The sequence below is a fragment of the Vombatus ursinus genome, unplaced genomic scaffold (assembly GCF_900497805.2).
Source record: "Vombatus ursinus unplaced genomic scaffold, bare-nosed wombat genome assembly UNPS02014812.1, whole genome shotgun sequence".
Taxonomy (NCBI): Eukaryota; Metazoa; Chordata; class Mammalia; order Diprotodontia; family Vombatidae; genus Vombatus; species Vombatus ursinus.
Window position 1 is genome coordinate 14,831,901 of NW_020954590.1, and position 15,539 is coordinate 14,847,439.

The 15,539-nt window shown below is 33.8% G+C and overlaps 1 protein-coding gene across 2 annotated transcripts in view; it reads left to right on the forward strand.

The window, feature by feature from the left end:
* LOC114054099 (uncharacterized protein C8orf34 homolog) overlaps positions 1–15,539 on the forward strand; it is a 393,219-nt gene that overhangs the window by 140,674 nt on the left and 237,006 nt on the right. For both annotated transcript variants that reach the window (XM_027877214.1, XM_027877215.1), the window contains exon 7: positions 8,656–8,822. In XM_027877214.1, coding sequence (XP_027733015.1) covers positions 8,656–8,822 — 167 coding nt within the window. The remainder of the gene's footprint in view (positions 1–8,655; positions 8,823–15,539) is intronic.

The following is a 15,539-nucleotide window of genomic DNA, read 5'->3' on the forward strand; positions in this document are numbered from 1 at the left end:
ATTCATTTTTGAGTTCTTCATTCTGGATGAACTTGATCTTTCTCTGAACCCAGCATTCTATCACTCACATCTATGATATTCACAATAAATGTCTTCCACTGCTGAAATAATGATCATGTTCATTTCTCCTTTTATGGTTACTTGTCTTGCTTCAAGGCTTGAATCAATTACCATGTCCATGAAGTCTTTCCTGACTTCTCCAGTTCTAGTGCTCTCTGTCTTCAGTTTTTGTTCTACTTTAACTTACAGTATGTGTATACATGTTGAATTCCCTCAATATAGTATAAGCTCTTTGAGGGACAGCACCTGGCACAATGACTTACACAGAGCAATCGCTTAAGAAAAGTTTATTGTATTGCTGTGGTTGAACTGAAAGTATTAATGTATAGATTGAAGGAAGAGGTGAGCACTTGGCCAAATGCCCGAAAGGGAAAGAATGTCATTCGTTGTTTCATATTTTGGTTTCCAAGATCTAAGGAATTATGATGAAATGCATTTAGTGACATTTCTCTTATCTCCAATACAATAAAAACAACTTATCTCAAGGTACACTTATTGATAAAGATAAAGATATTGCAAAGCGGAATGCTTCACCACTTAATTTATAGCAAAGACCCAAAAAATTTGATGAATGTATGATCCTCACACATTAGTGGTATTTAAATTGTGTGGATGAGATAACATCAGTTGATTACTTAAGGAGAAAGGAGGAAAAACAAATGTCTTCAGTGATACACAATTGCAGCCTGATGGTTGAGCAATGACTCATATTCTGAAATGTTTTTTGAGGAAGTAATTGGCTGAATAGTGTTATACAGTCCCAAAAGAGAGAATGTAACTTTCCAATGTGACATCTCACCGAGACAAAGACTATTAAAGTTAGAAAGGACCTCAGAGATGAAGTGGTCCAGGAGTTCCTGACTTGGGGGTCTATGGAGACCCAAGAACCATAGATAGATTTCAGGGGATCTATGAACTTGAATGGGAGAAATACATCTTTATTCTATTATAACTGGCTTACTTTGTAATCCTATGTATTTTAATTTATTCATTTAAAAGCAATAATATGAGCAGGCATCCGTAGATTTTGTAGACTGGCAAAGGGGTCCAAGACACACACACAAAAATGAGTCAGAAAATCTGAATCTGAATCCTGGCTCCAACACTTGCTGTGTAGGTCTAGGTCATTGAACCACTCTGATTTTCTGTTTATTCATCTGAAAATCTGCATTACTTCCCTTAACAGCTTTCACTTCAATGTAGTATAGCCATCCTACATTGATGGAATGATGTACATATGTTTTGACAGAAAGATTAAAGATTGAGTAAGTGACAGTGATGTTAGAATGTTATGAATAAAATAGAAACTTGGGCTAAATTTTTTTTCTGAATGATCTGCCCCTACAGAATAACATATCTTCATTGTCTAAGATTCTTTAACATTTTCTCTCTACATTACTATGAACTGTTAGTAGAGAGGTAGGGCAATGTCAGCTTTTATATCTTTAAGTATAACCATTAAGGCAAAATAATTTCCATGGGTAGTTCTGGCAAGGATGAGGTATAAGGAGAAATATTTTAAATGGAATTTAATAAGAGAGTAAAAGAAGTGATAGGAGACCAAAGAGAAGGAGGGAGAAAGGAAGGAGACATTATAAAATAGTATTAAAAAAAAACAGACTGAAAAATCAGAAAATCCAAGGTCAAGGTGCAGCTGCGCCACTAATTATATGCATAACAATAGTTAAGTCCCTTAAATGCTCACAACCTCAGTTTTCTCATTTGTAAAATTAGGGTGTATGACCACTTAATTGATAATGTTTCTTCTAGTATTATGATTGCTTATATGACATTTTATATGCTTATGGCACAGAAAGTAAAATGCTGTTCAGATTGGGTCAGATGTCAGTGAATAGTTTCAGCATCACAGGCCATCTGTACCTGTGTGGGATTTAGTTATACTTTTAATTTTTAAAAATAGACACTCACATTTTCAATGTTAATAAATAAAGATGCCTTTAATATAAGTTTAGTCTGAATAGTTTGATTAGACTTTGCAATAGCTCAGGGTAATAGATTTCATAGAATTGCTTAATAAGTTCTAACAGGAGGTATTAAATAGGCTTGTCGAGCCTTGAAAGTGTAATGAAGCTTCTGTAATCACCTCATTAAAATATGAATAATCTCCCAAAACACTATAGAAATGATGAATTGACTTTCTTTATTACATTAGTGTTGTAATGAGTTTGTGCATATACAATTTTAAAAATGGAAGATGAAATAGAAGTCTGATCTCCTTTCCCAACAGATTTCTTGATGTTCATTAAAATCAACAGGGGTCATATTAGGCAAGAAAAAAAATTACTTATCTATAACTAAGCAGTGATTCCAATTGCAATTTCCTGATTGTGACTGCTTACTTGGGCATGTCTATGTGTGCCTATATGTATGTGTATGTGTAGGTTATTGATATTTACAGAAACATCATCATCATCCTCATCACCCTCATCCTTGTAGCTAACATTCATATAGTGCTTATTATGTGCTGAGCATTGTACTAAGTGCTTTACAATTATGTTTCACTTGATTCTCACAGCAACCTTGGGAGGTAGATGCTATTATTATCTCCATTTTACAGATGAAGGAACTGAGGCAAATAGATATTAAATGACTTTGCCAAAGTCACATAGCTAGCAAATGTATAAGGTTGGAATTGAACTCAGGTCTTCCTGACTCTAGGCCAAGAGCTCTATTTATTGCATCAATCTGCTGCCCCTAAGCTATCAATGGCTTATGTAGTGATTCTGTAACAACATTTCTGACAAAAAAATTTAAAATGAATTTACGATGAATCTGCTAGGTGAATCAAACAAGGAAGACTTTACAGCTGATTGGTACTGTAAGGTCTTGAAACATTTGGCGTTATACCTTACATGTCTCAAATACTTCTCTTTATAGTTAAACAATAGAATTTGCTTTTGAGTATGCTGATGGAGACATTTTTTGACAAGTTGAAAGCTTTTAACTTTGCCTTTAATTAGGATATTTAGGAGTCATTTAAATAAAACATTCCCATGTAACATGATATATTCTTTACTGTGTTTATGTCTTTATGATAAAAAGCATTTATGGTAGGGAGGTAAAAAAAATATTCCCTCATCAGTATACTGACTGACCAAACCATTTGATCACTCTATTGGTCATAATAGAAAGTAGACATGATTTTGTTCCGTCAGGAAAAAGATTTTTTTTTGAGAGAAAGAAAATTATTATTGCTAATTAAATATAGTAGAAATGTTCTGTAGGGCTGTTTTATACCATTGCCTTTGGGCATGGGCCCAAGGATTGGTTGAGGAATAGCAGTATTCATATGACATAAGAGAGGTTTCCATCTTTCCCCTGTCTTTCTTTGCTTCACTCAAATCACCATTAAACATTTTGTTTTCCCTTGAAAAGACCTGTAGTTCTATGCAATTAAATAAATATTGGTTAGTTATCTACTAAGTGCAAAACTGTGCTTGGTGCAGATGATAGAAACAACCATGAAAAGTAGTATTCCCACAAGGCTTTGTCCCAGGCCCTCTTCTCATTTTGCAACATACTATCTGCTTTGGAGATCTCATCAGCTCTTAGGAGCTCAATTATTGTTACTGTGCATGTGATTCTCAGATCCATCTCTCCAGCACTAATCTCTCTCCTGAGCTATAGTTCTGCTTTACCAACTGCCTTTCGGATTTCTCAAAACATCCTGTAAACATCTCAAGCTCAACAGGACTAAATAAAAACTCATAATTGTTTTTCCAAAACCCTCCCCTCCTTATCTCCTCTGTTGTTGTCATATATGTTAGTGCCACATTAACACAGGCCTGGAACTTTGGCATCATTCTTGACTCTTCACTAAACTCACTTCACATTCATTCTGTTGCCGAGTTTTATTGTTCCTATATATCGTCTTTCATTTATGTCCACTGCTCTCTGCTCAGAAAACCACAAGAATTCAGTCCCTAATAACCTCTTGTCTGCACTATCGCAATAGGTTTCCAGTCATTCTCTCTACCTCAAGTCTCTCTGCACTTCAATCTATCCTCTACTCAGCTGCCAATGTATTTTTCTAAAGTAGGTGTAACCATGTCATCCTGTAGTCAATAAAGAACACTGGCTGTCTAGTACCTCCAAGATCAATTATAGAGTCCTCTAACTGGCTCTTAGAGCACTTTTTCCCCCAGCTGCCTTCTACGTTTATACTCCTCTTGTACTGACTTCTCCACACAATCTATATTCCAGCTATATTGGTTTATTTGCTTTTCTTTTCACAAGATACTTCACCTCCTGTATCCATGCCTTTTCACTGGCTGTCCCCATGATAGAATTCTCTCGCTCCTTACCCCTACCTGTTACCTCCTATGGCTCCCTTCAAGAATCAGCTCAAATTCTGCAGTCTGAAGGATGCCTTTCTCTTCCTCCTAGCTGCTAGGATTTTCCCCTTTCAGATTATCTTTTATCTACCTTGTGTATATTTTGTATTTTTCCTAGTTATTTACATGTTGCTTCCACTATCAGAATATGAGAGCTTGAAGACAAGGTCCTTTTCCCTCCCTTCTCTAAGTGCTCAGCACTTATCATAGTGTCTGGCACATAGTTAGCACTAATAAGCACTGAGTAAATGCTTGCTGGCAGCTAGTTAGTACAGTGGATAGAGTGCTGGGCTGGAAGTCAGGAAGACTCATCTTCCTGAGTTCAAATCTAATCTCTGACACACTACCTGTGTGACCCTGGGCAAGTCATTTAACCTTATTTACCTCAGTTCTTTTTCTGAAAAATGATCTGGAGAAGGAAATGACAGACCACTCCAGTATCTTTGCCAAAAGAAATCCCCAAATTGGGTCTCAAAGAGACATGACTGAAACAATTGAACAACAACAACAAAATGCTTGTTGACTGCCTGAATGAGTGACATTACAAAGCCCTCTTCCAAAGGCATACAGGCTGAGTGACATTATAAAGCCTACAATATATCTAGTACAGTGGTGGAATTGAATCAAAGGACCTGGGTTTAAATCCAAGCTCTTCCACTGGACTGCTCTAGGTCTCGCCCTTTCTTCATCCATAAAATAATGGAGTTGGACTAAATGGCCTTCTAAGTTCTAAATTCTTAATCCTATGCTCTAGTAAGATAAAGAGACATACAAGAATAGTATAATACATGGCAGAATATGATCTACATATGATAACAACAATATTAATAATAACAGCTAGAATTTGTATAATAATATATTATTTGCCAACCTCTTTTATGTAGGTTAAAATTTGATGAGGGTAAGATCACTTTTAGCTTAGGGGATGAACAACTTAGGTTCCACCTAAGAAAAGATGCAAATAGACGGAGATATGTAGGGAGTACATTCTATGTGGATGACAGGAGGATGGGACAGAGATGCTTGAGAAATACCAGGGAGTAGGATGTTGTAGAAAATTATCAGGGAACAGTTGCTAGTCATCTAGTTTGGCTGGAACATAAAGTGTATAAGGGGAGTGTAAATTCTGATATAAAATTTATACATATACATATATATGTATATATTATATATATATGTATGCATGTATGTATGTATAAACACACACACATATATATATAATATAAAAGTGTAAGTTGAATGTAAGTTGGAGTGAGTTTGTCATGGGCCTTTAGTGCCAATCCAAGGAATTTGCATTTTATCCCATATTTTGCAATAAGTATGACTGAAAGATTTTTATCTTTCAATTAAGACACTTATTTTATTTCCCTCACACCCTACCCAATTTAACAGAAAAAAAAAATCCTTGTAGTAAATATGCATAGTCAAGCAAAAGACATTTCCACATTAATTGTCCATATCCAAAAATGTGTGTCTCATCTACATCTTCAATCCATCACCTCCTTTTCAGGAAATGGATGGAATAAAACATCATTAATACTTTGGAATCATAGTTGATCATTGCATTCATTAGAAATTTTAAGTCTTTTTGTCTTTCCTTCCTTCCTTCCTTCCTTTTTTCTTCCTTCCTTCTTTTTCCTATCTTTCTTTTCATTCTTTCCTTTTTTCCTTCCTTCCTATTTTCCTTCCTTCCTTCTTTCCTTTCTTTCTTCCTTCCTTCCTTCCTTCCTTTCTTTCTTTCTTTCTTTCTTTCTTTCTTTCTTTCTTTCTTTCTTTCTTTCTTTCTTTCTTTCTTTCTTTCTTTCTTTCATTCTCGTTAAATCTTTCAAAATTATTTGGTTTTATAGCATTATTACCATATACATTGTTCTCCTGGATCTGACTTCATTTTGTATCAGCTTATATAAGTCTTCCCAAATTTCTCTGAACTGATCCCTTTCATAAGACTATTGAAATATATTATAGTAAGTTTAAAGTAGTGATTAAGGAATTGTTGTGTGAGTATATATGTATATGTATGTGTGTGTATATATATATATATACACATATACATATGTACATACCCCTTGTCCCTTTCAAGATAGAAAATTTTTAAATTGAAAATTAATTCAATAGTTTAATAATTAAACAATGCTAATATACATATTCCTAGACAGCTGGGTACATTTTGAGGAAAGAAAGAACTATATCCTTGGAATCTGAAGCTGGATTTGGGAATTAATATCATATGCAGATTAATGTTTTTATAATAGATTTCTGAGTTCACATATGATCTTTCCTGCTGTTAGTCTTCTAGAAAGGTAAAGTATTGCTTTTGTGAAGAAAAAAACTTTTTAAAATATATTTCAGTTTTACTATGAGTTGTTATAAATAGAAATTGAACTTCAACAAATTCATATAAAAATAGATTGCTGCATGAAAAAGCATATTTCATTAGATCTCTATATAGTTATTGATTACCTAACTTCTATTCTTTACTACAAAATGGTTTTCAGAATGAATGAAGAAAATAATTTATTAATCACTACATGCAGAGCAATTTGCTAAGAACAGAAATATATGTGGTTGTTGGTCACTTGTTTCAATCATATCTGACTCTTCATGACCCCAGTTAGGGTTTTCTTGACAAAGATACTGGATACTTTTCAGATACCTAAAAAGCTTGGATCTTTCTTAGCATTTAATACTGTAAGATATCTACCCAACCTGTCCCTACCAAGAACCCTAACATATACTAATGTGTGTATGATGATCGACTGAAAATGATTTTCAGACTGTTGATAAGAATTTATTAAATGCTTACCACATGCTAGTGAAAAAATGATTATTAATAATCAATGATTTGGGGAGATTTAGAGTTCCCTTTTTTTCTACAGTCTTCATTTTAAAATTTCATCTCTTGAAGGAAATTACTAATAATGAGATTAAATTAGCTTTCCTCAATCTTGGTCAGACCCCACCCAACCTTCTACTCTGGTTTGGGGATTATTTGTTTAGATTGCCCAAGGCTAGGGATAGTAAATGATATAATCAAAGTTCATTAGAATTGGTCCAATCCCTCACTGTAGCATTCATTCTCTCTCATTACTTTTTAAACAATCAGAGTTGATTGCCACCCTCAGTAATACCCCTCTTCCAAAGGGCTCACAAGATGTGAGCCCGCTGCCATGATTGTCTTTGGCATTTGAGAGTGCCACTGACCTCTTTTCATTAAAATGCTGGCATTACTGATACAATGACTAATTACCCAGAAATTACGTCTCTCAAACTTTTTAAATGTCACACTAGGCCCTGAATGAGTAAACAAAATTCTCTCTCTGTCTGAGTGTGTGTGTGTGTGTGTGTGTGTGTGTATGTGTGTACACTAATATAATATACTATAATGTAATATAATATGGTTTATTATATTACACACACACACACACACACACACACACACACACACACAGAAACACACATTTTTTCCCCCCTGGGGAGCTAGGTGGCACAGTAAATACAGTGCTGGCCTAGTGTAAGGAAGATTCGTCTTCTTGAGTTCAAATCTGGCCTTAGATACTTTGAAGCCATGGGAGCCTGGGCAAGTCACTTTTGAGGTCCTGTCTTCTGTACATCTTACCCCTCCTCCGACAACCTACTACTGCCTTTGCTCTGAGATGATCTTTCCCTTGTACTACACTGTAGTGGATCTCCTATTTGATCATAGTTTGCATGTTCTCTCCCCCATTAGGATGTGAACTTCTTGAGATCAGGAACCATTTTTTTTAATGCCTTTTTTTTGTGTTTCCAGGGCTTAGCACAATATCTTACATAAAGAAGGTATTTAATAAATTCTTGTTTGCTGACAAGTAATTGGATCTCCTCCATATAGAAATACTTTGTATTTCCTTGAGATGTTGCCTTATACTTCCATTCTATATACCAGAAATACTCCACGTTTATACATTAGCATCTCCACCTGGTACAATGCACAAATATCCAAATATGGGATACACTGTCATATTATTAACAAAGTTCTGGGAAGTAACTATCTTGATCTGGATTGTGAAAACTGTTTTCAAGTGAAGATATTAGTTTTCTTTCCATTTTCAATGGGAAACTTATTTGACCATTTAAAAAATACTTCTGTAAATTTGTACTGTAAAACACTGAATGTAACATCTTTTAATCAAGTTATGACTTTTCTTAAATTGTCTTAAATCTATCCTCTAGATAAATAAATTATATGTAAATTTTCTCCCAGCTTAAAGATGGAACCCAAGAGTAAAGGATTAAAACAGCAGCAACAACAACATAAGAAGCTTCTAGCTGCAATGTTATCCCAAGATTCTTTTGAATCCATCCACAGCCCCACGCCATCTGTAACAGAAGAAGATATTGACAATGAAGATGATGCAATGGAATTGCTGGGTAATTTTAAAAATTAATAACTCATCTTTCTTCCTTTTTTTCTTGTATTGTAAAAAAGGGATGGAACTAAATGATGTTAAAAGTGAGCCTTTCCCATGGGAGGTTAAACAAAACAAAACAAAACATTGCACACATTTGTTAGTCTTTCACAGAAAGTTGTCAGTCAGTTTGGCTTAAAACCATTTATTTCTTTCCCCTTAAACATATCAAGTACTTATCAGAACAAATTTAATCTTTGTATTTGAAGTCTACTTTCTTTCTTATCACTGTTGCCTCTGGTTATTTTAAAATCAAGTTTTTTTCTGTGCAAATGAGGGGGAAATGCAAACTTGTCTACAGTATGCTCCATTAGCATTTTCTGCTTGGCTTCCGGGAATCTATTTTCTTCTATAAATATGTACAAGTATATTTAGTCATCTCTGCCCACTCATCCCAAAAGAATTTGCTTTGTTCCAGTGATATTTTAGAAAATAGAACAAGACAGCTCATTAATTAATGTTTTTTGTATGCCATAAAAGAAGAAGCAATCCATTGTAATGAGTTTTTACTGGACAAGTGCTAGGAAAAGTATCTACAATGAGCTATAGTTCAAAATAAAACTCATCAATGCAGTGAGTATTAAAATGCATATTCACTTATTGCAAGGGAGTAAGTATATAATCAGACTATTTTCTTATATTTAAAGCTGCTGTCTCCTTAGTCTTTTAAAAAACCCAATTATGCTTTAGAGCACCACCAAAAAAAAATGAAAGAAAAATAATTTCATTTGATCAAGAGAAATACACAAGTACAAAAATATTGTCTAATCAGGTGGAGATTAATTATTTCTAACTAAATCATGTGATTTTATTAGAAAAAACAACTTCCACACTATCACTAGCACCTTATGATCGTATTTAATACTGGAATGAATGAATATGAATACTGGAAAGCACTAATGACTTGAAATATTGGATAAAATTTTGTTAGAAATTTATTACAAACCAATACAGAGCAAGATGTTTTCTAAATTTTTAAAAACATATATTAGTTTTATATGCTAAAAACCATAAAATACAACCTTTCTAATTATAGCATGTGCCACTTGTCTCCTTTTCTGAGCCACAGATTCATTATGTCAAAATTGATAGATTCTCTAATATTTTTCTAAATTAATAATGACTGCCTTCACTGACATGAAAAGGAGTATACAAATACACACACACATTCACATACATATACACAGACATATACACTGACATAGTCATACACATACATATAACTTTTGGGTTTCTAGCATGTTAACTTTAAAAGAAACCAATTAATATTAATAAAATATTACCCTCAAATGCATTTGTAACACATGGACAAACAACTGGACTTAACAACAAAACCAATGGAAAAGAACTACTTACTTTTTTTTTTAACATGAGAGTAGGCTGTTAAAGGAAGTTGTTATTGCTATGTTTCTCAATGATAATATTTTTGCTTGTGTTTTTTGCATAGAATTGTAAGTCCAAGAGTGATCTTTAGTAATATTCTTTCCCATAACTGCTCCAAACAGGAGAACATCAAACTTTAGATAGACTTGTGTCATTAAAAATGTTCAGGGATAAAGCTTCTACGTTTTAACAGAATGATTCTTTCAGTGTAACTCATTCTGAGGATGGCTCTAAAAATAACCTTTGGTCCCTAGCCTAACGCCAACTTATTTATTTGGCTGATGTTCTGATGGGCATTGCATAGCTATATAGAGTTAAAAGATTCTTTTTATTAATACCCCATTAGCTTCTATCCATCTAGCTTCATTCATTCGAGTAAGCATTTATTGAGCATCTAACTACTATGTTCAGTGTATTATACTGGGTGCCAGGAGTACCAAGAGAAAGGAAAAGAAGAAAAAAGGAAAGAAAAGAGAAAAAAGATGAAACAGTTCCTAAAGGGCCTCATACTCTTTAATCTTTAGTCAAACTTAACAATTTAGCTGCAATTTTTTTATTTTGGTTATTCTGTCTCTGCTAATTGAAATTTATTTAATTTCACTTATAATTGGAGAGTGAGGATAAGCCTAATTTAAATAGTTATTCTCTTGAACATCAGTTCATTGACATTTAGGTTTGTATTATTCTGTTGTATTCCTACCCCTCCTTTTCACTCTTAATAGTGGAAGTTTGAGACTTCCACTTTTGTTACAATACCTACAATGGAAGTATCCACATTGATCCATAAGCCATTTCAGAACTGCTCCCTCTTAAGAAGTATTTTCTCGAAATGTTTCTTTTTAAAGTCTATATAATCTTGGGTCATTAGGGGGTAGACCTCAAGTTAGGAAATGATCTTTCAGTTTGTACTTTCAACTCTTTCAGCACCAACTACACAGGCACACAGCTAGAATAAGGAGGGCACAAAGGAGGGGATATGACTGCATGAAAAGTCTGTACTCCTAAGTACTTGGTAGTTCAACTGACATTTCTCTGACATTATTTGGAACATTTGGAATTGGTATTGCTATCCCATAGACATATGATTTGTGACTTTTCACTCCAATTGGCAATAGGGTCTAGTAAGGGTTACGTAGAAAAGTTCTGGACAAAAGACCTAGAACAGAAACATTCCTGCAATATAACAGTAGGCATTGATTTGAAACAAATAACTTCATTTTCCTCGATTTTAGTGACTACTTATAAGAAATCAAAAATAGAGATTAGAAGATGTACTTGAATATTTTCAGACAAGATCAAACTTTGACTTTACAGAGTAACTATGTAATATACATTAAGTATAAGTGAAAATTAAGTTAATAATGAAATGCTTTTAGATCTGATACATCCTGATTCATTAAAACAATACTCCCTCAATTGCTAATGAATTTTAAATCCAATATTGATCAGTTAATGATCATAGAAAAGCCAGTTTTAAAAAATTCTTAAAAAGTAAATGTTTTTTACTTGTTTTAATTTTAGTAGAAAGCAAAAAGTTAAAAAATCCACCTTTTATCTCTGCAGCACAGTTTCATAATTACCTATATTGTCATATTCATTTACAGTTATGAATAATTCAAATTATGTAAATATAATTATATTTTAAATAATTAGTGTACTTCAGTAAACTGTGATATGATATTCCATAAAATTCATTTTCCTAATTATCTGTTTCATAAGTTTCACCTTTTATGTATCTTTTTTTCTTAAAGTAAGACACATATGCACATATAGTTAATTTAACGTTATAATAACAAAGTCATTGTCCTTCAGCAATATTGGTTGATTTGAAAAAAATTCAGGACTTCAGCTAATTAGAAATTATTGTTAAGACTGAATATTGATTTGTTCATTAAGGAATTACAAATAACTGTTAGTGATTCCTTTACAAATAGCTTTTCCCTCTGTTCTTGATACTTTCCAATCATTTACTTAAGGACAATATTTTTTTTAATATAGTCAAACTTCAGAAATTGGAAAACTACCTTGGAACACTAGCATACTGTTAGTGAAAATCATCAACTAAACAATATATTAAAATGAAATTTTATTACCCATAATTACCATAACTTGAATGAACTACTTAATCAGGCTTTCTATAATGAACAAAGTCAGGAATTATATTTGTATCCCTGGTACATAACACACAATAAATGCATAAATGTTTTTTTTTTCATTCATTCATTCAAATTAATTACATGCTAATAAGTATACAAATTTGCAGAGCAGTTTTTTTTCCCTTCATCTTCCTATAGTATTTTTCTAAATTTAGCAAATCCACATTTTAGAGAAAATGGAAAGGTAAACATGACTTCCTAAGTTGAGTTGAATGAACACATACCCTGATATCACTGATTTCCAGGTGCGTGAGGTAGATATATGATCTCACTGATATGACTACTCCTACCAATGGTAGCAGTGACCGGCAACCTCAAGTTTGTGCTCTAGGAGACAAAATTAAAAAAAAAAAAGTTGTTCAAGAGTTTTCCAATAAGTACTGTATCTTCTGAAATTGAGTTCTAAAATAATATAGAGATAATTTGCTGGCATAGCACTTAATAATCATCAAAGAAAAGAAACATTGAATTTTTTTTCATTGAAACTTCATATGAAATTTGAGGAACTATATTAACATTGAATAATATTTTACCTTTAAAATGTAGACTTAATATAATTTTTCTGTCACATTAATGATGTAATTATTGCAATCATGACTGCCAGCAATTTTATTAAATATTTACAATCAGTTTGAAAAAAATTCAGAATTTGAATTACTCAGTATGGCTATATTAAGTATCAACTATATTTCAGATGCTATACTGAGTTCAAAGGATGCACAGATAGAGATGAAATATGGTCCCTGACCTCAAGGAGCTTACATTCTCCTGGAGCATAATTAAATGGCTAAGAAAATAAAAGATCAGGGCAGCTAGGTGGCACAGTGGATAGAGCACCAGCCCTGGATTCAGGAGGACCTAAGTTCAAATACAGCCTCAGACACATAACACTTACTAGCTGTGTGATGCTGGGCAAGTCACTTAACCCTCAATGCCCAAAAAAAGAAAAGATCGCTCCAGCAGGGATCAGCTGGTTCTCATTTTCCCTTTCCTATCCCTACATTCTCAGAAATGACTATTATAATTTTTCTCAATAGCAATAGAATACAATTTATTCTATGATTTGAATAGTGCTTGGAGGTTTCACTTGCAAGTCACGACATCACCTTCCTGATGTCATGGTCCTCTTTGAGAATGAAGGACAAGCAAGAAGAAGAAGAAGAAGAAGATCTGCAAAGCACACTGCAAATGTTATCTCATTTTATCCTCACAACAATCCTGGGAAGTAAGTGCTATTATTATCTTCATTTTACAGATGAAGAAACTGAGGCTGAGAGAGTTTAAAATGACTTGCTCAAGGTCACACAGCCAGTAAGTGTCTGAGGCAGGATTTGAACTCAGGTCTTCCTGACTTCGTCTAACATTGTATCCACTGTGCCACCTAGCAATAGGACCTATAACTGGAATATTACCTGCACAGTGCCCAGTTAAAATCTCAGTCTTGTAAAAGTGTTGACAAGGAGGAATTTTAAAGTAATTTGCAGGTTCCAAGGGGAAAATATTCTTCCACTTTTCATTTCCATACATATAAGAAAATTAAAATGAAAAAAACAAATAATATAAAAGATCTTACTAACAATAAATTGAACATTTTCAACTAGTTCTCATTTGCTTTGATTTGAGGAGTTGGAATAAGGTTAAGTTAATGCAGTTATTTTATACAACATATGAAGTCTGGAGGCAGCCAGTGGCTCAGTGGATAGAGCACTGGGCCTCGAGTCAGGAAGACCTGAGTTCAAATCCAGACTCAGACACTTCCTAGTTGTGTGACCCTGGCAAGTCACTTAACCTCTGATTGTCTCAAAAATGGATACACTGGATCCACTGGGGAAGGAAATGGCACACCACTCCAGTATCTTTGCCAAGAAAACCTCAGATGGGGTAGTGAATGGTCGTTCACAATTGAAATGACTGAGCAACATGCATGTCTAAAATTCAGTGTCTAACATGAGGGAGTTCTCCACATAAAGCAACCATTTGGTACATCCTTTTATAAAATGGAAAGTCCTTCGTAATGTAAGCAGTCACACTGATTGATCTGTCCTGTGACTTTGTTCTTTTACTAAATTGGTTTCCTAAAAGCAGGATAGCCTGCATTACCCCTATTGCTTATTTACAAAAGCATCAATCAGCTCATGTAGACAAAAACCAAAGGAACTCAAACAAGGTGTTTTAAAGGGCAGAGAATGAGCAATCCAAACAGCTTTCCAGCTCTCTGCCTTTGGTTCCTCTGATTACTAACAAAACCAGGAGTGTTGTGTTCATAAATAAATTTGCCTCTTTAAAGTAAAGATTTTATTTACAAGCTCAGACCTTTTCTGAAAAGTACAACACTTTGCACTAGAAAATTCAAGAATTCTTATAGCTAAAGGAGAACCATTGTTAGGTGAGGGAAGCCATTACAGTACACTGGAGAGAGAGGCTGGTGGATTTGGAGTCACAGTATCTGGGCTTGAGCCCCAACTTGGCCACTCCCTGTGTGACCTTGCCATGTCAATTTATTTCTTGAGGTCTTTATTCCTTCTACTATAAAACAAGGAAGCTGAATTAAATAATCTTGAAATTTCCTTCCAATGCTAAAGTTTAAACACCCTTCCCTCCTTGTGTTCTCCAAATTTGGTTTTAATTACACCATTATATATGCTTCTAGGCTAGAGCTGTGTTGTCTATCAGGAACCTTATTTGTCTGTGTTTCAGAATTATAAAAGAATCAGATGCAGTGACATCCTTGTCTGTAGGAACGACAAGTGACACTTCTAACTACAGTCAAAATGTAGCCTAAAATGTGAGAAAATAAAATTCAGCCTATAGAAAGCATTTAAATAATCTTGGAATACTAATCTCTGTGTTTACGCTTTCAAGTAGGTTTTCTAAAACTGTGTATGTAGAGCAAGCACATCCATGTTATCACTGCCTACCTTTTCTCTTTTCCAGAAATGTTTCTATAGGTACCTATAACTTTAATTTAATGTTGGGAATTTAGTAAAAAAATCCACAATATATCTATCTGATAAATTTTCTGTTCCAGTCATTATGGCCTACTATGTTTGTGAATTGAAAATAATTGGGAAGACACTATCTTTCAGATGCTCTAGGAGTTTTAATTGTAGTGTGCTCCAGTAATTTTTTGAGAATGATTA